We start from the raw sequence: 24243 nt of genomic DNA, 5'->3' as shown, positions 1-24243 counted from the left end.
GGCTTTATTCTTTGGGGCCCGGAAATTAATATTTATGTGAAACAAGTACATAATAATAATGGATTATACTACAAGTTGGAACACGCAACATCAAACTTCATGCCTAGAAAACCTAACGCTGGTAAAAACAGAATTTTCCCTCATGTAAGTAGAATAATTCAATTATCCTTTAAACATCGCCTAAGCATTTCGGTAAAAACTATTTTTATTCTCTTTCAGAGTATTTTCCTCTTTGAAAAGCAAAGTTTCATGTTTATGTTTTCCAGCGGGCTTTTTCCTATGTGAAAATGACTCTATTTTAGAAATCCGTTATTACTTATTGGCAATGTAAATAATTCTGTGCTTTTCAATGACACCGATGTCATGTTCCAGCTGCTTCATTTTTTCTTCCAGCTTCTGCTTGCGAATCTTCTTCGGTATGGAATCGATGAACACAGAGAGGGACTGGAACTCCTTATGTACCTCTTCCCAGTTCTTCTTCAGCCCCTGAAAATGTGACGAACACCGTAAATATTAAAGTAGCTGCAAAAGTAATGTCAATGGTAAAAAAAAAAAAAAAAGTATACTAGTGAAGAAAAATGCAAATTGGTAAAGAAAACAGAGGAAGATAACGTTACAGGATGATAAGTATTTATCAAGCACTTGGCTAAGTAACAAAACATATTATACAGAGGCCAAGTCCTGTCCTCGATTGTGTGTTCAATTCCCAGAGGGAGTATTTATTTGTTCTGTTTTTAATGTTACTGTACTTGTTTTTACCATCAACTATGAATGTGCAGAGTTACAAGTAGTATGAAACTAAACTCATAGCAAATGTTTTGGTAAAAACAATTTAAAAGTGATATCCACCCCCACCCCCACACCTCCTCACCAGGCAAAACATATTTTTGAATAGGAAATTGTTTATTGTAAAAATTTTAGGTTTTTTTTCTTTAACTTTTTTTTTAAGCCATTATCTTCATTCATGAAAAGGCTTGATTTGGGCTTGCATGGCATGTTTGCTTATATGTGATTAAATGGAATTGCATAAATGCCAAAACTCAATTTAACAAGAGATGATCTTTTATGTATTTTTTCCATGTATTATAAAGAACTCTTCATATAGTCAAAGGATCTATACTTCCCATTAATGTATACTAGAAATGACTGAGATGTCATTAAATGTAACACGCATGCTAATTCAATAATGTAGTTAATGAGTTAATGCTTTATATTCTCAGTAATCTATGAATTCAAAATTAGGGATCTTTTAGGAGCAATAAAGGTAATTTCATCTCTGCATAGTCCCTTATGACAGTGCACTAGAGATCTCATTGACAAAATGGGCCAAAACCTCTAATCGAATTCGTGCTCTGAAATTTGAAAAATTAACACTTTCTATTATTCACTATTGATGCACAAATCATTTTATTTACACAAAAACAGTCAAACTGAACATAGAATTTAAAATATTGTCTTGAAAATACAGTCCTTGAAATCCATGGCTATATATTTAGGTTTTGGAAAAGATTAGAAGTGCCTTATAATCACACCTTCATAATAAGCCCTCATAGTACAAATTTAATCTTGTAAAAACTTTTGGGGGATAATAAAATTTCAATGGCTTATTTCTATGCTTAGGTTAAATGATGATGAGAACTAGAATAGGTTGGCTGGGGGAAAGGGCAACGGATTTTGAACCTCATTGAGTGAGTCTAGATAAAGGGTTTAAAGAAAAGATACAGGGAAGATATCCAGGTTAAATTTTAAAAAGAGGGGGATGGGTTAGTGTATAGTCCTTAATAGTGTATGAGATGTATTCCAAAAAGATGACCTCAGAATTCTTTTTTCATAGTCTTTTATTATGAAATGAAAAATATGTTTCCACAGTGCTCCACAGGGGTGTCTACTGCAGAGAGGAAATCCATGCATTTATACACTTTCAAATATCAAAGGTTTTTCTAGCTACTTGAGTGATATTTCCACATTACTTGTGGTCACAGCAGCTACACTTTTTCTCTGTAGCCTTTATCTTTTAAAGGATAGTTTGCTTTATCTTCCAGTGTGTACAAAAATGTTTGGATCAAAGTCAACAGCCAGAGATGGGAACTAGATGTAACTCATATTTCATATTATATTGAAATAGCCTCTTTGCTGTTTTTAAAACTTACTTTTGTTACTGCATCTAAAACATCTTTTATTCATTGCAGCAATACTGATTTTTTTTATTAATTTTTCTTTCTTCCATTTTTTTTATCATTAATTTGGGGAAAACTTCAACTAGGAAGAAGCAGTCATAAAATAAATAAGTGGCTCTGGTTCCATGTTTCTTTTGTGCCCACAACACCCCCATCCATTCTCCACCTTCTTGTCCTGCTCTGTGATGAGCGCCATGGTGTTGTGGGGTGGGAGTCAGGGTTCATTCTTGTGGGCGGGCTCCCCACAATACCTCCAGCTCTTTTGCCCTCCAGCCTCTGGAATCAGCACTGGTGGGAGGAGAGAGAGGTTGGGGCATTTCTTCTTCCTCTCCCTTGACTATCTGGACGCTAGTTCTGGCTCATCTGTCTGTAATTGCAATCCTGATAGGTGGCCCCTCTTCCAGGCTCCAGATCTCATCATGCTCTGGTAACACTTTCTTGCCTTTGCTGTTAAGCCTAGGGTGGTGATGGATTCCCACTGTCCTCAGTCCTGAGGTGCTTCTGTGTTTTTTGTTTGCTCCCTTAGCCCTGCTTCACTTCTGTAAATAGTTCCTTCATAAATTCAGAATCCTGAATCCTGGATGAAGGTCCCTTGTATTTCCTGTTGGATCTCCGACTGACAGAGCTTCCTTTTGTTACTTCCTATGCATGTGTGTATGACGTAGTGGGGAAACACTGACCTATGAAGTGGTTGATGTAGGTTTTAGTCCCTTTTTAGCTACTCGATAATTTTGTGACCAAGGGCAAATGTAAACCAAACTCTAAGTTCACTGTCAGTAAAGATTGCAGTTGTCTTGCTCACAATAGTACCCCCTGGCCTGGATACAGTGCCTGGAACGTGGTAGGTGTTCAAATGAATGAATAGATAACAAAACTCAATATATTTGCATTTTATATCCTCATCTGTAAAATGAGAAGTGTGGAATCATTAGACTAGATGACCCCTTGCAGGTATAGTGAGACTATTATTTTATGAAGAATGAGCAGAATGTGGCTGACTCAAGAACATACAACTATATGAGTTTGGATCTCATCTTCCTTCATCTTTGATGTTTTGGAAGAGTTTGAGGAGGATAGATGTTACATCTTTGAATGTTTGGTAGAATTCACCAGTGAAGCCATCTGGCCCTGGACTTTTATTTGTTGGGAGTTTTCTGATTACTACCCTGTCACTGTAGAAAGTTACAAAATATGTTTTCTTGTGCTGAAGACTTTTAACATTTACTCTTTTAGCAACTTGCAAACGTGTTACACAATATTACTGACTATAGTCATCATGCTGTACATTACATCCTCATACTTATTTATTTTATAACTGGAAATTTGTATCTCTTGATTCCCGTCACCCATTTTACCCACCCCCAACCGCATTACCTTCTGGCAACCACCACTCTTATGAGTTTTGTTTTGTTTTGTTTTTTAGATTCCACATGTAAGTGAAATCATATAGTATGTCTTTTTCTGTGTGATTTATTTCACTTAGCATAACACACACACATATGGACAATCAGATTGCTTTTATATCTTGGCTATTGTAAATAATACTGCAGTGAATATAGGGGGGTATATATCTTTTCTACTTAGTGTTTTCAGTTTCTTTGGATAAATACCCAGAAGTGGAATCACTGAATCATTTGATAGTCTTATTTTTAAATTTTGAATAACCTCCGTAATGTTTTCTATAGTAACTGCACCAATTTACATTCCCTCCAACATGGCATGAGGTTTCCCTTTTCTCTACATCATCATCAACACTTTTCATTGTCTTTTTGGTAATAGTCATTCTGACAGATGTGAGGCAATATTTAATTGTGGTTTTTACTTTGCATTTCCCTGATGATTAGTGATGTCGGGCATCTTTTCATGTACCAGTTGGCCATTTGCATGTCTTCTTTGGGAACGTATCTATTCAGATCCTCTGCTCATTTTTTAATTAGATTGTTTGGGTTTTAGTTGTTGTTGTTACTGTTGTTGTTGAGTTCTATGAGTTCTTTATATATTCTGGATATTGACCTCTTACCAGATATACGATTTGCAAATATCTTCTCCCATTCAGGAGGTTGCCTTTTCATTTTGTTGATGATTTCCCTCCCTGTGCAGAAGCTTTCTAGTTTGATGTAGTCCCAGCTGCTCATTTCTGCTTTTGTTGCCCTTGCCTTTAGAGTCAGATCCAAAAAAATCATTGCCAAGACTGATATCAAGGAAATTACTACCTATATTTTCTTCTAGGAGTTTTATGGCTTCAGGTCTTATGTTCAAATCTTTAATCTTTGTTGAGTTAATTTTTCCATATGGTGAAAGATAATGGTCCAGTTTCATTCTTTTGCATGTGGCTGTCCAGTTTTCCCAACACTCTTTTAAAAGAGATTGTCCTTTTTTCATTGTATATCCTTGCCCCCTTTGTCATAAATTAATTGACCATATATGCATGGACTTATTTCTGGGTTCTCTATTCTGTTCCATTGATCTATGTGTCTGTTTTCATGCCCATACCATACTGTTTTTTACTATATCCTAATAATACGGTTTGAAATCAGGGAGTGTGATTCTTCCAAGTTTGTTCTTTGAAATTTTGATAGGGATTGCATTGAATCTCTAGATTGCTTTGAGTAATATAGACATTTTAACAATATTAATTCTTTCAATCCATGAGCATGAAATACCTTTCAATTTATTTTGTCTTCTTCAATTTCTTTCATCAGTGTCTTACAAGTTCTCAGTGCAAAGATCTTTCATTTCCTTGGTTAAATTTATTCCTAGGTATTGTATTCTTTTTATTGTGATTGTAAATGGAATTATTTTCTTAATTTCTGTTTCTGAAAGTTTGTTGTTAGTATATAAAAACAAAACAGATCTTGATTTTGTGCTGGGCAACTTTACTAAATTCATTTATTAGTTCTAACAGATTTTTGGAGGAAAAATCATGTCATACATAATTAGTGGGTTTTACTTCTTTTCCAGTTTGGATGGCTTTTATTTCTTTTCCCTGCCTAATCGCTCTGTCTAGGACTTCCAATGCTCTGTTGAATGAAAGTGGTGAGAGTGAACATCCTTGTCTTTTCACTGTTCAGCATGTGGTCTTGTCATACATGGCCTTTATTATGCTGAAGTACATTCCATCTATACCTACTTCATTGAGAATTTTTATAATTAAATTGATGGTGAATTTTGTCAAATACTTTTTATGCATCTATTGAAATAATCATATGGTTTTTATCCTTCATTTTATTAATATGGTCTATCATGTTGATTGATTTGCAGGTATTGAACCAACTTTTCATCCCTGAAATAAATCTCACTTGATCATGGTAAATGATACTTTTGATATATTATTGAAATTGATTTGCTAATATTTTGTTGAGGTTTCTTGCATCTATGTTCAACAGGGATATTGGTCTATGATTTGTGACTGTGTGTGGTGTTCTTGTCTGGTTTTGGTATCAGGGTAATGCTGGCCTTATAAAATGAATTTGGAAGCATTCCTTCATCTTTGATGTTTTGGAAGAGTTTGAGGAGGATAGATGTTAAATCTTTGAATGTTTGGTAGAATTCACCAGTGAAGCCATCTGGCCCTGGACTTTTATTTGTTGGGAGTTTTCTGATTACTGATTAAATCTACTTACTAGCACTTGGTCTATGCAGATTGTCTACTTCTTCATGATTCAGTCTTTGAAGACTGTATGTTTTTAGCAATTTATCCATTTCTTCTAGGTTGCCCAAAATGTTGGCATAGAACTGTTCATAGTAGTCTTTTATGATCATTTGTATTTCTGTGGCATCAGTTGTAACTTTTTCTCTTTCATTTCTGATTTTATTTATTTAAGTCCTCTTTTTTTCTTTTTTTTTTTTAATTTTTTTAACGTTTATTTATTTTTGAGACAGAGAGAGACAGAGCATGAACGGGGAGGGGCAGAGAGAGAGGGAGACACAGAATCAGAAGCAGGCTCCAGGCTCTGAGCCATCAGCCCAGAGCCCGACGCGGGGCTTGAACTCATAGACCGTGAGATCGTGACCTGAGCCGAAGTCGGATGCTTAACCGACTGAGTCACCCAGGTGCCCCAAGTCCTCTTTTTTTCTTAGTGAATCTAACTAAAGGTTAATTTATCTTTTTAGAGAAACTGTTCTTAATTTAATTGATCTTTTCTAGTCTTTTTAGTTTCTATTTCATTTATTTCCACTCTGATCTTTATTATTTCCTTCCTTCTAGAACTTTGGGTTTATTTTGTTCTTCTTTTTCTAGTTCTTCTTTTTCTAGTTTGTTCTTTTCTAGCTTAGGTATAAAGTTAGATGGCTTATTTGAGATTTTTATTGTTATAAAGTTCCCTCTTAGACTGCCATCCCATATATTTTAGTTGTATTTCTATGTTCATTTGTCTGAAAGTATTTTTTATTTCTCCTTTGATTTCTTTATTGATCCATTAGTTGTTCATTAGCATATTATTCAATCTCCATATGTGTGTTATTTTTCTAGTTTTCATCTTGTAATTGATTCTACTTTTATACCATTGTGGTTGGAAAAGATGGTTGATATGATTTCAATCTTCTTAAATTTACTGAAACTTGTTTTATGGCATAAGATATGGTCTATCCTGAAAAATGTTCCATGTGCACTTGAGAAGAATGTATATTCTGGTGCTTTTGGATAGAATGTTCTGTATATATCTGTTAAGTCCATCTGGTCTAATAAGTGTTGTTTAAGGCTAAGGTTTTCTTATTGATTTTCTGTCCGGATGATCTATCTACTGGTGCCTTTTCCTATTTTCCAGCATCGGTTAGATATAAAAACCTGACTTTCACAAAAGCATGTACTTTCTAAAGATGATAGAATCTGAACTACGGAGAGATGGGGTTGGAGAAGGAGAAAGAGAAAGAGAGAAAAAGAAAGAGAGAGAGAGAATGGACCAAAAACCAGTAGTCTTTGTGAAAATGACATGCAAAGTCCCACCTCCCTGTCTCCCAGTCTTCTTGCCTACCTTCTTCCTTTCTTCTTTCTAGCACACCTGTGTTAAACATCTGTGTTTATACTGGGTACTGAGTAAGGTACTCAACAAAGGCTGTCAAAGAGACACTGTCCTTGCCTTTAGACCACTTCTGCTGTCTGGAATAGCCTCTTCTTGTGCAGTTGAAGGCCCAGATAAAGACATGTACCTACATACTTCAGTGGATAGATACTCTGTCGTGGAACCTAATAAAACTTATGATTTCTACACACACACACACACACACACACACACACAAACATCTACATATATACATATCACCTCTTATTATATTACAACATTACCTATAGTAGAATTTTATCTCATGCCCTTTTTATCATCCATGAGGTTTAGCATGATACTATATGCAAAGCAGGAATTTAGTAAATGTTTACTATTATGACATTGATAAAATGTTAAGAATTTATAACAGCATACAAATCCATTTTCAACAGAAGTTAATGTAGGAAAATTTTTTTTATGTTTTTAAAAGGTCATTAGAAATGTATTTGTAGAAATCTTTCAAAACTAACAAAACAAAGAATAAAGTACTATTTTTACCTCTAGAAGAGATAGCATGACTTTATTTATTTACTTATTTAGTTTAAATTTTTTTTTCATGTTTATTTTTGAGAGAGAGAGAGAGAGAGAGAGAGAGAGCATGAACAGGGGAGGAGCAGAGAGAGAGAGGGAGACACAGAATTCGAAGCAGGCTCCAGGCTCTGAGCTGTCATTACAGAGCCTGACACGGGTCTCAAACTCACAAACCGCAAGATCATGACCTGAGCCGAAGTCAGACGCTTAACTGACTGACCTACCCAGGTGCCCCAAGATAGCATGACTTTAGAAGAGAACAATTAGGTGCTTAATAAATAATCTCCTAAGATATGGAGCAACCCTGCTCACATCTCTCAATATTTTAAATGCTTCAGTTAAAAGTCTTGCACTAAACACATAAGGTCATATATCTTTATGTCTACTGTATTCAAAATAAGGAAAATATATTAAAAACTTCACAGCTGGTTATTTTAAAATTTGGACATTTGGCTTACAGGAAAGAAAAAAAAATTGGTCTAGGAACTGTTTCAATTATTCTAGAGCTCCATCTAGTGAAAAATATCTATTTTATGGATATTATTTTTGAAAAATTCAGGGACATGAGAATGAAAATAAAAATGCTTTTTTGCCTTACTTCTGCATGTTCATTGAAGGAGAAGGTGGGCTTCCTTATGACACTAACTATCCCAGGAAAAAACAATAGCTCACAAAATTGGAAACAAAACATTATTCAATAATTCTTATATTACAACTTTTGCTCTCCCCAAAGAACCCAGTGTGCCGCACGTAGCTGTCACCATAACCAAATGAAAGCATTCTGATTTTAGAGTCAAGGTGCAGGCTTTAAGAATCATCGACAATGGACCTTTCTTTCAGAGATGTTCTAAAGTGTTACATATGAATATAAATTACAGGATACTTACCTGAAGAACTGCCTCCCTTTCTTCATCGGACAGCCTTTTCATAGCTGCTTTCCTAAGGTTTTCCTGGATATATTTATCATATTCTTCTTGGGCTTTCTTTACTTCCTCATTTCGCTTACATATATACTCAGGTGTGACACCGTAATCCTTATAAGGATTTTTCAGAAAAAAAAAAATCAATATCCTGAATGCAACTTACATATGTATACATACCAACTAGTGATTGGGAGAAAAAGAAATGTTACAGATTTAAAGCCTTTGCTCAGAACATGGAAAATTGACAAAATTCAATTTTATTTTCTCTTTTCTCATTGGGAACTTGTTGATTCTCATCTTTTAAACCCAAGAAGCAGAGCTGCCAACTCTCAGTGGACATGGAGTGTAAGCAAACAATAAAATTTAGTTGGTTTTTAGCTGCTGAAATTGGGGATTGTCTGTCATCAAAGCATAACTTAACCCACCCTGGCTAAAAAAAAAAAGGGGGTAGAAATCCTAGCTATAAATGTGTTCTGGAAAGTTGCAAAACACTATACAAATAAATTCTAAGACCATAGCATTCTGGTAAATTAGTGCAGTGGTAAACAGTCCAATTTGTTTCCAGAAACACTTAGGGCAACACCTCATTAAAGCTCGGTACAGATCCTGATGTTCATAATAATGATTCTGAGTCATCACAAAATTATTTTTGGCATATTCTGTTTAATAAAGGGAATAATGTAAGACATTTTAGGAAAAAGAGCTATCTCACAAATGGGTAAAAGCTTCAGTGATCTGAAAGGCTCCCGTGTGCTGGGTCACTGAGGGCTAATGCATACCATTAATGTTAATAATTAATAATAGCCATTCTCTATTGAACTTTTATTAGGTGCCAGATATTGTGTCAAGTGCTTGACAGGTTTTATATCCTTTAACCCTCACTACAATCCTGGGATAAATCTAATGACTTCTTAAAGATCACAGAGGGAGAACTGGAAACACTGTCTTACTACTATTGCTGTATACCTCGGTTTGTTTTCATAAATGGTTTCTCATTTGGACCTAAAACATGAGGTTCACTCACTTTTTAAAAACTGGCATTGCCCAGGGAGCCTGGGTGGCTCATTCGGTTAAGCGTCTGACTCTTGGTTTCCTCTCAGGTCATGATCTCCTGGTTTGTGAGTTCGGGCCCTGCATTGGGCTCTGTGCTGACAGTGCGGAGCCTGCATGGGATTCTCTCTCCCTCCTCCTCTCTTCCCCTCCCTGCCTCTCTCTCTCTCTCTCTCTCAAAATAAATAAATACACTTTAGAAAATGGCATTTCCCTTCAAAAGACTTACTATCTCACTTATCATTCACAGATTTTTAAAACTGAACTCTGATCAGTGGGAAGTAAGTTGAGAAGTCCTTCATGAGCCCTGAAGGCTTGGCCAGCAACACCATCGGTGCAGAGCATTTGCATGGCTTGGTAAACAAGCACAGGTAGATTAACTTCACATTTTTCTGTCTCCATGTGGAATACTCTCAATTTTCCGTTCAGGGAAGAAGATGCATTGAAGTGGACAGCTGAGGCAGAAGGCAGTCAGAAGGAGGGGCACAAAGTGGTCACTGGTGGCACAACCAGCAAAGGAGAAGGGTTTTTATGTCATCGTGGAGAAATAATGGCTTGGAAATGGCTCTGAAGAGTCAGCCAGGAGACAGAAATTTCTGCTTTTCCACACCCCATGGGACAAGGAATATGGGCAGCCTCCAGGACACAGAAGGAGGAATTACTCAAAGAAGTCTGACATAACTTCATGAGCATGTGCTGTCAACCCCTCGATACCTGCTGAGGTCTTCCAGAAGCATCTTAGCTTACAGAGTGGTAAGAGTTTCTCAGAGAATAGGTGGTGTGCTCTGATGACAGCCTCGAAGTTCCTGTTTCAGCTTTGAACAGGCATTGGATTTATCATGGTAGATCATTGGACTACCTCAGTGCAAGCCCTTCATACAATTTCTTTGCAATTTCGTTGCAATTTCTTTTCTATTTTTCCTCTTCCTTCCTTTCTTCCTTCTGTCCTTCCTTTCTTCTTTTTTTTTTTTTTTTTTGCCATGACTCATTATTACATATTACTATTCTTTAGGATTGTGCACTCATATTTTCCTATGTGTGTTCTAAGCAATGTTGTACTCTGTAAGTATACAAAGTGAAATAGGTTTTGTATAAGGTATTTTTGTAAGCTTTTCAAATTTTAAAGGTCTTCTATATTTAAATGAACTCAGGCTCCTATAATTTTCACCAATGAAATTGTATGCCTCTACGATGAGCACCTTTTCAGATAGAGATGAAGGTCCCCAAAGGACTAGATTATTGTATAGTACTTTCAAGGTCTCCTTTACTCCAAGCACATTCAAGCTGAAATTGTACACTGATAGGAGAGATGGCTCTAAAATTATTTTCCTCTTCATTTTTCCTCATTCTGCTACCAAGATCCTGCAGCCTAATGACTAAATCTTAGGACTTTATTTTTTTTTTTAAGTTTATTTACTTATTTTGAGAGAGTGAGAGAAAGAGTACAAGCAGGGGAGGGGCAGAAAGGGAAAGAAAGAATCCCAAGAGAGTTCATGAACTCAGGAGCCATGAGATCATGACCTGAGCCAAAATCTAGAGTCAGATGCTTAGCCAACTGAACCACCCAGGTGTCCCTTAGGACTTTCTGAAAAGCTATTTCTTAGTAATGATTCATAGTAATGACTATGCTTTTCATGAAATTTCTACCTCACTAAAAATTAACATCTTTCAGAGACTGTTAGAATTGGTAAATATATTAATAATTGAAATTAAGGGAACAACCTGAGTTTTCCTCTACTAGGCAACATGGTGTTATTCTTTCCAAATTCTTCATAATTTCATCACATATAATTTGGATCAAGCACAGACTTCAGAGGAATGATAATTGGCAATCTAGATAATTTTCCCAGTGAGAGCACTGTTAGTGATAATATAGATGATCATTATGAACATCATTCTTAAATTATTTGAATTTTAGGTCCAGTAATATATTATAAGGTTACCTTTTTATTGATGTATTTTGGAAATAGTCCTGAAGTTTCAAGATCATGCTTATCTCCAGTTCTTTTGTCAACATAAATTGGTTTAGGCTTCTTAGTCACTCCCAGAATGACATCGGCTGCATTTGTGTTTATAAAATTTTTTTCGCTTCGTATTCCCATGACTGGATGATCAGTTCTTAGTGGCACAGGAGGCTTTCTGGGCTCATTCCAATAAAATTTTTTTTCTGTTAAATATAACATACCCTTGTTAATATTAAATTATAAACATTGCTATTCAATACTGTTTATAATATCTGGATATTTTACCATGAGGATATTAGAGTTTTATTAATAATATATTCAAATATTTTGGGTAAAAAATCAGTAATCATAAATGCAAAATATTAAGTGCAACATAATCAATTAATATGCTGAAGAACAATATACTAACCTAAGGAAAGGAGATAAGCCCCCAAATCATATGCTAGCTAACCAATATATTTGTACTAGTTATTGTGAAAATATTTTCTAATAAAGATGTCAACAACAAATGTTCAGCTTTCTCACTGGAAAAAATTCAACTCTTTTCTGAGTACTACCAATATTGCTAATAATTGCTTATTCAAAGGAAAGTTATTGAAAAATCACCAATACATCAAACTTGATGAAAATCCAAGACTGTATGGATTTTTTTTTCACCAGAACTCTTGTTACTATAAGGTATGAAGATCATGTAATAACTATGTACCCAACATGCAGCTTCACAAAAATTACCAACACAGTTGAACTTTCCTATTCGTTCCTCCCTGATTGCATCTCACTTCCTAAAATTACTACTATACAGAATTCATCTTATTTATTTCTCTCTACCGCATTCTCTTCATTAGCAGCAGATGAAATTGGCCATTTTTACACAGCCTCTTCAACTTGACCATTCCAACTCATCTATTTTGATACAGCCACATCAAAATGGTTTGTCAGAAAAGAATGTAAAATAACTACAATTTATTTCCAAGAACTGAAGGCAACAGACGTCTTGACAAAACCTTATTCAAATCTTAACTCCACACAATTACTAGGTACTTTGGCTTTATTCATTTCTGCACTGTTTGAACTTTTTTTATGAGTTTTTGTGACTTGTATTAGCAGGAAAAAAGATATTATTAGAAAGTCTAAGGACTGGATTAACCTCTCATGATGGGCTGAATTGTGTCCCTCCCAATATTCATATGTTGAAGCCCTAACACCAGTACCAGAGGTAAAACCCTTTGGACACAGGGTTTTAAAGAGGTACCTAAGTTAAAATGAGGTCACTCTAGAGTGGGTCCTAACCCAATGTAATGGACGTCCTTAGAAGAGGAAGAAATTTGGACACAGACACACACAGAAGGAAGACCATATGAAAAGAAATGGAAAAGACAGCCATCCGCAAGCCAAGAACAGAGGCCTCAGAAGAAACCAACTCGGACAACACCCTGATCTTGGACTCTGGCACTCAGAATTGTGACCAAATACATTTCTGTTCAAGCTCCTCAATCTGTGACTCTTTGTTATGGCAGCTCCAGCAAACTAATACTTCTGATATAGTTCTACACACCTAGAAATATTATAAAGGAGTTTTTGGAAAATTTGTTTATTCATGAATTCATGCAGCATATTTTTGTTGAGCAAATACCATGTCCCCAGTTAATGATCTGGGAACTGTAGATACGATAGTAAACAAAAGAGACAAAGTTCTTATGGAGAGAACTCTCATGTTCTGTTCTCATGGAGTTTATAGTGGGGAAAGAAAAATTAAGTTTAATATGTAGAATATAATATATATATTTGCTTGAACCATATGTGAAAGTTGTTTACTGTTTCTGATCTACCAAAATAGTATCTTCCTATGTAATACATTACTGAGATGTTGTGAGCATTGTTAGAGATTTCATTTGGAGTTCCTATAAAGCCTGGAGCAGAGAATAAGGACTCGTTGTTACAACCCAAAGAATTTCTTTCTGCCAGATACACTTAACCAAATCAGATTTGCATAATGTTTGCCTAAAAAATCAGAGGTATCTCTCCTCTAGATGTTCACACTGAAATTATTCATTGGCCAAATTTAATTATGAGTTGAAAGTGCATGCAAATGGCTCCTGTAGCTATAAGGGAATATGTAGTTTTATAAATGTATATAAGAGGTAAACTAAATTCTTAGAACGTGAGGAAACAGTTCAGAAAGACTGATAATTCATTCTTAGGTGAGGAAGTAGAGCAAATGACAACCCTTGGTTGGTTATGATTGTCCAGTGGATGGAGCCTAACACTGGCCATCTTCTTTCCCTTAACCTACCTAAACATCATCTTTTCTCTCATCCCAGGAGGAGGGGTTGGCAATGGGGTGAGGCTTGGAAAATGGGATGAGGATGTCTTTTCACAAATTATTCGGCAGTTGGGATAATAAATCTGAAAACCAAATGGTTTGGCTTTTTAACGTTATGTCAAAATGGCAATGTCAACACAGCCTTGTAGTCATGTCAATGTTCTATCAGTTGAATTTAGAGAAATGTTCATGTATCTGTTTTCAGTGTGTCTAACAAATTGCTGGCATCAAAACTATTGTGTTTGAAATGGCAGAATATTCAAAAAGAGACTAGCAGCAGCCTTGGCATGTATGTGTGTATATATATATATATATATATATATATATATATATAACCTTTATTTAACTCATTGTATTGAACTCTTGCAACACCCCAGCTTTCTTGATTATTCATAAGGCAGATATAATTTTGTGTTTGTGTTGTCCTGTTTTAATGGGAGAGATAGACTTCTTCCCTTTTTTCCTTATTTGATGTTTAGGATTTATATAGTTTGGCAGTGTATTGTATAATGTGCTTAACCCTACAGAGGATACATGAGAACCCAACTAATATCATTGACATAAACTAATTTCATTTTACAATTTTCCAGTGTTCACAAGTGGTTGTGAGTCACAAAATACCAAGACTCCTCTTGAGAAAGACAGAAAATAGACTTTTGAAGACATGAACTTATGCATGGATGTTTAGATGTGCTTTTTTTCCTCTTTCCTGATAATGTCCTCATCCTTTGTCACGGCACATGGGTTTTGCAAGAGGATTATGGGATAGCAAATATTGCCATAGGGAGAAATAGTTCCACTTTTGTCAAAAGATCCACCCTAGCTGGACTTCAGATGTTGAATTATTTTCTTGATGCCAGGTGACAAAAAAAGGCTAACTTTTTAAAAGAGAGAGACTAATTTCTCTCTCCTCTCTATTGTCTTAAAACATCAGGAAAGATACACCCAGGATGGGAAGAAGCTTCTTCCATGCATACATCCATTTTCCAGATAGCCTTCTTCCTAAAATCTATATGCTCAATGACCATTATTAATTACACAATTTTCAATGCCTGGTACAAAATGACAACATGGGGCACCTTGATCAAACATCAAGAATTTCAAGACGGCAAAAGCAAAGCATTACACCAAGCTCCTCAGCATGTGGCCCTCCCCATGCGAATGCCCGAGAAGCTGGCTCTGTCCACCACTCATTCACGAAGGGTCCTCCATTACACCTGACTTATTTGCTGTCCTAATGGTCTTAGAGATCTGGGAGAGTTAAAGCCCATGCCTGATAGTTGCTTCAGCTGGTATAACAGTTGTGATTCTCATCTCTTGCAGGGAAGACCAGACAGGGTTTAGATGCTAGGCCATCTTCTCATTGGGGCTTAGGACTCTTCTTATAATTGTCATTTGTTACTGAAGGTCATACGGCTAGGGACTAGGATGGTGAGGCATGTGGTGCTAGCGGTAGGGCTTCATTAAGTAGTCCAAGATGTCATTCAGATGTACGCACCAGGACAGGGAAAGGCTATTTGGGGTATAACTCAGCATTCTCCACCTTCTTTTTCCACTGAATTCTCTACTTCTACTTTCTCCTAGCCTCTCAGTTTCTGTTAAATATGAGGTGAACCAATCACCTATGAACATTTAATATTCATAGGCAGTAAGATAATTCTAGTTAAGTTATCTGTTAGCACTTTTTTTCAAGTTTATTTATTTATTTTGAGCGAGAGAAAGGGCAAGTTGGGGAGGGGCAGAAAGGGAGGGAGGGAGAGAGAATCCCAAGCAGGCTCCATTCTGTCAGCATGGAGCCAGATGTGGGGCTCCAGCTCACAAACCGTGAGATCATGACCTGAGCCAAAGTCAACTGCTTAACTGACTGAGCCACCTAGGCACCCCGCTGTTAGCACTTTTAATACTAAAAAGAGTGATGAAACCTACTGGGTGGTAGAGTTTTTTCCATTGAATGTTTCTTCAGGAAATTCTTTGGAGAAGGTAGTTCAACTTTCGGTGGTCCCATAGTCTTCATTGCAGCTTTACATTTTTGCGTGTTATCTTTAATAGAGGCCTTAAAAATGGATACGTACCTAAAAGTAAAAAAAAAAAAAAAATTGTAGCATTTATATTTCTAGTAAAAATTGCTTACAGTTTAAGAAAGGATATACATTTTAATGTATATAAGTCTATATTCATTCAGAGATAGACATAAAGCATAATTATCTGAGCCCTATCAGGTACCCTATGATGGAAGTTTGGCCCTGAGAGGTGCCAGTGTAAAGATTATAGTATTTCCTTGTTATCATGTGAACGTGTGTAGCATCAATGGTGATGTCTCCTCTCCCATTCCTGATATTGGTGAACTGTGTCCTTTCTCTCCCCACTATAAACTCCATGAGAACAGAACATGATCATATCAGGGTGCCTGGGTGGCTCAAGTGGGTAAACATCTGACTCTAGGTTTCAGCTCAGGTCATGATTTCTTGGTTCATGAGATCAAGCCCTGTATCAGATTCTGTGCTGATGGTGTGGAGCCTGCTTGGGATTCTCTCTCTCTCTCCCTTTCTCTCTCTCTTCCCCTCTCCTACTTGTGCTCTCTCTCTCTTTCTCACTCTCTCACAAATAAAAACATTTAAAAATAAAAATAAATAAAATTATCACATCTTCTTGAACTGACTACTTCATCATTATAAAGTAATGTTCTTTATCCCCTTTAAAACTCTGTACTCAAAAATCTACTCTATGTCATATTAATAAAACTATTTCAGCACTCCTTTGATTTGTGGCAGCACAGTGTTTTCTGTTCTTTGACTTTTTACTTATTTTGTGACTTTATTTTTAAAGGAGTTTTCTTATGGAAAGCATAGAAACTTTAACCTTTCTAAAAATCTCCTTTATTTGGTGTTCAGACCATTCATATCTGATGTAATTTTAAAAATACATTTGCGGGGGACTGAGTGGCTCAGTCAGTTAATCCTCTGACTCTTGATTTTGGCTTAGGTCATAGTCTCACAGTCGTGAGATTGAGCCTGGAGTCAGGCTCTATGCTGGATGTGGAGCCTGCTTAAGATTTTCTCTCTCCAAGGGTGCCCGGGTGGCTCAGTTGGTGAAGTGTCCAACTTCAGCTCAGGTCATGATTTCATGGTCCGTGAGTTTGAGCTCCATGTCAGGCTTTGAGCTGTCAGCACAGAGCCTGGAGCCTGCTTTGGATTCTGTGTCTCCCTCTGTCTCTGCCCCTCCCCTGCTCACATTCTGTCTCTCTCTCTCTCTCTCTCTCTCTCTCTCAAAAATAAAAATAAGCATTAAAAAAATATTTTTAAAGATTTTCTCTTTCCTTTTCCCTCTGCCCCTCCCCCCTCAAAAAAAAGAAAAAAAGAAAACATAAAAATAAACAAAAAATTTAAAAAGTAAAAATAAAAAATGAATAAAACTCCGTGTTTAAATTTTCCATCTTGCTATTTGTTTTCTACATACCACTTTGTTCATTCTTCTTCTTTTTATTTTGCCTTATTTTTATTTTTTGACTTTGTTTTGTTTTATGTAAGTTCTGAAGTTTATAATATACATGTTTAACTTATAGTCTACCTTCAAGTAACATTATACCATTTCATATAGAGTGTAAAAACCTTAACAAAAGAATACTTGCATTTACCCATCATCCCACCTTTGTCCTAGTGTTGTAACATATTTTACTTCCATGTGCTATAAAACCCATAATTCATTGTGATTTTTCCCCTTAAAAAGCCAACTATATTTTAATGAAATTTAAAGAGAAAAAAATAATTTCTAATATTTACCCATGTATTTGCCATTTCCAGTGTTCTTTATTTCATTATGCAGATCCAAATTTCCAACTTGTATCCTTTCTTGTGCATTAAGGACTTTTTAACATCTGGATTCCATTGTTTCTGATGAGATATTTGCTATCTTCTTTGTATTTAATGTTTTTTTTATCTTTGGCTGTTTTTAAGACTTTCCCTTTATTACTGGTTTTAAGAAATTTGATTGTAATGTCCCTTGGTATGGTCTTCTCCTCCTTCTCCCTCTTTTTCTTCTTCCTGCTTGGTGTTCATTGTGGTTCTTGGATTTGGGTATTTAGAAATTTCATTAAATTTGTCAAAATTTTGGACATTACTCAAATATTTTTTCTGTTTACCCATCTCTCTTCTCTTCTTATGTAATTCTAATTATACTTATGTTAGGCTGCTTGATGTTGTCTACAATTCACTGATTCACTGTTTTCCTTTTCAGTTTTTTTTCCTGTTTCATTTTGTATTGTTCTATTACTGTGTCTTCAAAGTCAACAATATTTTCTTCAGTGTTTTAGCTACTGTTAATCCCACCTAGTAGACTATTTTCATTTTAGGCATGGTATCCTTTATGTCTAGAAGGGAACTGCTGAGTTTTGTTTAAATTCCTCTTACTTGAGCTTTGGCCTGGAAACTCTCTAGGGAGAATGTTGGGGCAATTGTAGGGCTTGTTTCTCCTTTCTTAGGGGTGACTGCTCTGTGCTGTCTATTGGCCAGTGTATGAAAAACTATTGTTTTACACTTTGTTTTCAGATGTTTTAGTTGTTTAAGGTGAGACGATAAATTTCATCCTTGATTGGAAGCAGAAGTTTAGCTATGCCACTTTTAACAACTTGTATTCTCTCTCTCTTTTTTTAAGGTCTATTTATTTTTGAGAGAGAGAGAGAGAGTGCAAGCAGAGGAGGGACGGAGAGAGGAGTACAGAGGATCTGAAGAAGGCTCTGTGCTGACAGTAGTGAGATTGATGTGGGGATTGAACTCACGAACTGTGAGATCCTGACCTCAACTGAAGTCTGATGCTCAACCGACTGAGCCACCCAGGCACCCACTTGTATTATTTTCTTATGTATGCTGATACGTTTGCTTGGAAAAACATTAAATTGTTTCTTGCTTTTAGAGGCCTTTCCTCAACCTTGAATTCAATGGTTGGGGATTAATTGTGGTCTAAAAAGAATGAGTTTATTAGATACCTTTATAAAATAATGTTCAATCTAAATTTGTGCCTTAAGTTTCCTACAGAAGTTGGAATTGGCAGATATCTCTTGATTAATATAATAACTTCCCCTGTGGTAAGAAAAGAGTGTATATGCTCTCACTTCTTTTTAATTTGCTATCTTGTGATTCAATACATTATTTTGTGAGCTGAAAGCGTACCCATTTGTTATACAAAACAATATATTTTATACTTTATGAATAATTTTTTATTTTTCCAAATTACAAAAATAAAAAATGATGAAACTATCATAATGCTATATACTAATTATATATCAATTTTAAAAATGAATAAAAATCTAGTTTTACTCTATCTCCTCAATCCATTTTCCAAATAAATTTAGTTTTCTATGTTTCTATTTATGTATGAAATATACCTTGTTTTTTAAAACTTAATATAATGTGATTTCTTTCCATATTAGTACATGCAAAGTTTCTTTTCTTTACAAGAGATGAAGAAAAATGTTATTATTGTGGAAGTCTGCAGAGAGAGACTGGACAGCTATATTAAAATCTGAATAACAATTTCTAACACTAGTCATAAAACTCTGAGACCACATATGGCAGCAATGAGAATTTTAACATAAAATTTCATTATTCTATAAACAAGGACTTTGGAATATTCCTGGCTTTCTTTGAATATAAGTTCATTTAAAAGGACTACTGCTTTCCCCAGTTGAATTATTGGATACAAATTGTCAGCAAAGTAGATAAGAACCTCAGGAGAAAATAAGTATGTTATCTAAGATTTCATAATAGTCAAGACTACTTAGCAAAGTCAGATACATAACTAGACTTTAAACAAAGAGATGTTATAAAACCTCAGAAAATATAGATATAGTAGTATGGAAAATAAAGAAAATGAAAGATAGTCCAAGAAAAATGAAAAGCTGTGAAAATGAAATTCAGACTCCATGCCACAGTTGATGCCAGTGAAAACCAGAAAGCCTTAAAAAAAAACCAAACAGCCAACTAGTGAGTGCTTAGACATTAAATATTCCCACATTAAATAAGCATGCATCCAGAAACTCCATGCTGGTGAATCTGATGTAAATTTTAGAGAGCATCTAAAAACCTGTAGAGAAGCAATGATTAAATGAGCCATTTGGAGTTTCAATTCCCTGAAATGAATATCATTTTTTAAAAAAGATTACTTGACTCACAAATCAGGCAAATACCTTAGACATAATATACACCTTTATGTTAGCAGAGCCTCTTATCCTTACTGATAAGAGAGATATGAATTGATTAATGTATGCACATGGATGACTGACTGAACCCTCCTAACATTGAATGGCTGTCAGCCTAGAGAGAAGTGTCCTTTAGTCTACTAAGCAAAATATTTGCCCTATTCAATGACAGACAGAGATATACAAGACATACTTATTAGATTTACAAATAACACAAAGCTGGGAGGGACGGTTGAGACAGTGTATGAAAGACTTAAAGTGCAAAACTATCTCCGTAGATCAATGATGAGTTTAGATTTTTAAAAAATCAGTTACATTAATTATAGGATGAGAGAGACTGACCTTAGCTATAAGTCATGTGGGCATTTCAATGTGAGGCAATGGTGGGACATGAGTGTCAAAATGCTAATGAATTCATTAATGGAAGTATTGTGCTAAAGATAATGGTTCCATAAACTGTTTGGTACATATCTGGAATATTGCCTTAAACAAAAGGGAAAGAGAGAATGGTTGGAGATTTTAAGTAACTGGAGCCATCAACAGAAGGGTGACAAATTTGGTGAACATCTTGGAAACCATCTCATGTGTCATGAGCAATTGAAATTTTGAAAACTGATTCATGGCTTCCCATTGACTTTAACATTGTTAGATCTTAAATCCCAGCTCATTAAGTTCAACTGCAAGAGGATGGCCTTCACCCCACTTTCATTGCACAGATCCATTTTCTAAGTTCTCATTAGTTATCCGCATCTCTCATTGGGATATGGTTTTATTGTTAATCAACATTTTAATGTTTGTATTTTAGTTTCCCAAGGAAACTGTAACCTCTGAGGCATGAGAGATCACAATGCAGTCAGTTGTTGAGAAATCCACCACTTTGTGAAAGCTGGACAGTAATCTTGCTAGTCTTGCAAAGAGCCACAGTGAGCTTTCTTAAAGCTGGGTTTATAACTCAGTAATGCAAATATATTTCTTTCTTTCTTTCTCTTTCTTCTTTCTTTCTTCTTTCTTTCTTTCTTTCTTTCTTTCTTTCTTTCTTTCAGTAATGCAAATAGATTTCTTTCTTTCTCTTTCTTTCTCTTTCTTTCTCTCTCTCTTTCTTCCTTCCTTCCTTCCTTCCTTCCTTCCTTCCTTCCTTCCTTTCTTTCTTTCTTTCTTTCTTTCTTTTCTTTCTTTCTTTCTTTCTTCCCTGCCTTCCTGCCTTCCTGCCTTCCTGCCTTTCCTTCCTTCCTTCGAGAGAGACAAAAAGAGCACAAGACGGGGAGGGGCAGAAAGAAAGGGAGAGAGGGAGAATCCCAAGCAGGCTCCTCATGGTCAGTGTGCAGAGCCCAGCGCAGGGCTGGAACCCACAAAACCGTGAGATAATGACCTGAGCCAAAATCAGGAGTCAGAGGGTTAACTAACTGAGCCACCCAGGTGCCCCCTATGTTTCCTTCTTAAGATTCTTACCACTGTTGGGAAAATGAATAAAGTTTTACACCATAAGATGGCCGCGAGGACTAAAACAAGCTCTGGTCTCTGGCTTAGAAACCCCTCTTCCAGGTTCTTCTTGCCCTGTTTGCCATGCGCGCAACCCCCCTCCCCCCCCCAAATACGGAGGCAGACAACTATAAATTACGCTTCCTGCTTGCATTCAGGGCTCAGATCTTTGGAGAAATGGTCTCCCCTGAGCCCACCGGTGTTAAATAAATCTCCGATCCACCAAGATCTCTGAATGCCGCTTGGTTTTTCCGCCAGTGTTCCAGCCTGGTTCCGTAACACCACTAACAGGGGGATTGGGTCAGGGCAAGTTAGTATCAGTGTGGTGAGGAGGAATTTGTTAAATGTGTTATTATGCTCTGTTTTTACATATTAGTGGTTTGCCTGTATGGCATCTTTATCAAAGTAAAACCTCCCCAGGTTGTTGCAGACAGTGTAGGATGTTGTGGACAGTCTCACCCTAACAGAGAGTTCTCTGGCACCACAATTGATGCCTTCTATTCCCTTCACCCTAAGTTCCTTTTTCTTACTTATTCCTTCAGAGTCAACCAAGGAGTTTGTGCTATCACTTCCAACATTTCCCAAGAACATTCTCCAAAGGCAATGTTATACACATAAATAGGGGCTCAGTTATTGCTTATCAAATGAACAGACTAGACTGTTCCTATAAAATTTCTTGAAAAAATTACTTAGATGCAGTAAAGATGCCTCTTTTTAATTTATCAATGAACAGAACACCTATCTAATAAAATATCTTAACTTTCAAATTCAGTACTCTCTAGAAAATACAGCCTACCAGTGGGTTTCAGAGAAGAGGAACTTTATCTTGTACAACATACTGGATTTTTTGACCAAAAGTTCATTCAGCAATAGTTAATTTGAACATTCGTCATAAATTCTACAAGTCCATCACATCTTACTTTACATTCCTCTTTCCATTCTCTGCTAGATTCTGAGAAACTAATGGAAAATAATATAGGTACTGCTCTTATTGAAACCAGATTCTTGGGCTTACAATGGAAGGGTTTGCCCACTTGTTGATGTTATATACCCCAAGGAATTACTAGTATAAATAATTGACCATTAGATCTGAAAGGAACCTTAAAGATGATCTGGATCATTTAGTGTGTCTTACAGATAAGAAAATAAATGAAAATTTATTCATGATTCCCAAACCAGTTAGTTGCAGTCTTTTTTTTTAAGCCCATCGCACTTTCAATGTGGTTTTGACGTGCATCAGGAAAAGAAGAAAGGTAAAGAACAGCAAATATTTCGAATTCTAGGAGGAATAAGATCTTCTGCACTAGTTACCTTCTTTTCTCCCCATAGATTTGCATAAGTTCTAAGTTTATACACAGGAGACTAACTGAGATATTTACTTCAGGGTTACCTTTTTGAAATGTGGGGAACTTAAGGGGTCCTAACACCCATGTAAAATTTTTGGGTCTCTACCCATCTATTCTTTCTATCCAACTATCAGATCTGAAAAAGACTTTAGAAACGAATCTATTTTGTCTTACCAGTCAAAAAACTGAGCCTCAGAAACAAACAGGAATGTATATTTGACAACAATCTCAGAAATAACTACTATCCCTTTAGAGAGGGAGCAGTAGTGTAGTCAGAAATAAAACAAGAACCCCTGAAACCAAGTAGGAAGTATCCTAACACAGGACAATAAAACTGTGATTTTCTTTTTTCAGTAACAAGAAATTTCACGCTATTTTGTATGCCACATCATGTACGAACAATTAAATTACAAAACAATTACATACTATATTAACAGGTGGCTAACATAATAAAACGGCCCTCTCACAGCACTGGACCGTCCTCTCCGTGAATTGTGACATAGATGTTAAATACCCAGGTTTTGCAGCCACTTCCTTAAAAGCTGGCATCCAAGTCTACTTCATTAAGACAAAAATATATGTAATTTCTTTTTAAAAGTCGTATGTTGCTTAATCTTGAAATGGCATAGTTATTCCTTATTCTTGTTTCAAGTGATAATCTTTTGTTTACCCACATACCTAGGAGGCTGGGGAGGCTCCTTCCGGTCACTGGGTATGAGGTTATAAATGCTCTCAGAAAAGCAAGTTGTATCCATGGCCACCAAAATGACTCCTTAAATATGGTCAACTTTTTTCTCACTATACCAGTATGTCTGTCCCTTTCTTCACTGTTTCCCGTTTCCTTTCCTACTCTTGACTTCTCACGGAACTTAGGTTTCTCTCTTTCACCTAATTCCCCTTTGACCTGTCAGCAGTCCTCCCTTAGGAAGAAAATAAAATAGCCCTTCTAATTCTCTAGAGGTTGCTTAGCGTTGTTGACGGCGTGGTTGCTTGGGTAACAGTTGCTAGGCTACGTGGAAGTAGAAGGCAGCCCTGCAAACTAGGTTTTCTTCCCTCTGCAGTTCTTCTGCTTGAGAAGTTCAATATGGAAACCACTGTTTATGTGTGCCTTTGGGAATAATGAGTTGAATGGCGTCCCCTTACTTAAACACACTGCTCGTTTCTGTCTGCATATTTGGAGAGGAAGACACGCTCCACTGCAGACCGTAGGGAAGC

The 24243-nt window shown here is 36.1% G+C and overlaps 1 protein-coding gene across 3 annotated transcripts; it reads right to left on the bottom strand.

The window, feature by feature from the left end:
* Positions 1 to 187: 187 nt before the first annotated feature.
* Positions 188 to 24156, bottom strand: ENKUR (enkurin, TRPC channel interacting protein). Of its 3 annotated transcripts, none has more exons than XM_058681676.1 (5): positions 23707 to 24150; positions 15937 to 16082; positions 11667 to 11890; positions 8638 to 8784; positions 188 to 486 (listed from the first exon to the last, which is right to left on the bottom strand). In XM_058681676.1, the coding sequence occupies exons 1-5, from the start codon at positions 23781 to 23783 to the stop codon at positions 313 to 315; spliced, it is 768 nt and encodes a 255-aa protein (XP_058537659.1). In that variant the 5' UTR covers positions 23784 to 24150; the 3' UTR covers positions 188 to 312. The 3 variants fall into 3 exon arrangements, with proteins under 3 accessions (XP_058537659.1, XP_058537660.1, XP_058537661.1); XM_058681677.1 differs by lacking the exon at positions 23707 to 24150 and adding an exon at positions 17790 to 18838; XM_058681678.1 differs by lacking the exon at positions 8638 to 8784 and having other exon boundaries at positions 23707 to 24156.
* Positions 24157 to 24243: the final 87 nt, after the last annotated feature.

The sequence above is a fragment of the Neofelis nebulosa genome, chromosome 8, assembly GCF_028018385.1.
Source record: "Neofelis nebulosa isolate mNeoNeb1 chromosome 8, mNeoNeb1.pri, whole genome shotgun sequence".
In the NCBI taxonomy this organism is placed as follows: Eukaryota; Metazoa; Chordata; class Mammalia; order Carnivora; family Felidae; genus Neofelis; species Neofelis nebulosa.
The sequence above is the reverse complement of the archived record's forward strand: the minus strand, read 5'-3'. Positions and strand labels throughout refer to the sequence as shown.

Coding starts and splice junctions, on each gene's coding strand:
- ENKUR (XM_058681676.1), bottom strand. CDS start 23,783: ATGGATACAACTTGCTTTTCTGAGAGCATTTATAACCTCATACCCAGT. Junction 16,083..23,706: donor GAGCCTCCCCAGCCTCCTAG/GTATGTGGGTAA, acceptor TTTTACTTTTAG/GTACGTATCCATTTTTAAGG. Junction 11,891..15,936: donor GGAAAAAACTCTACCACCCA/GTAGGTTTCATC, acceptor TATATTTAACAG/AAAAAAAATTTTATTGGAAT.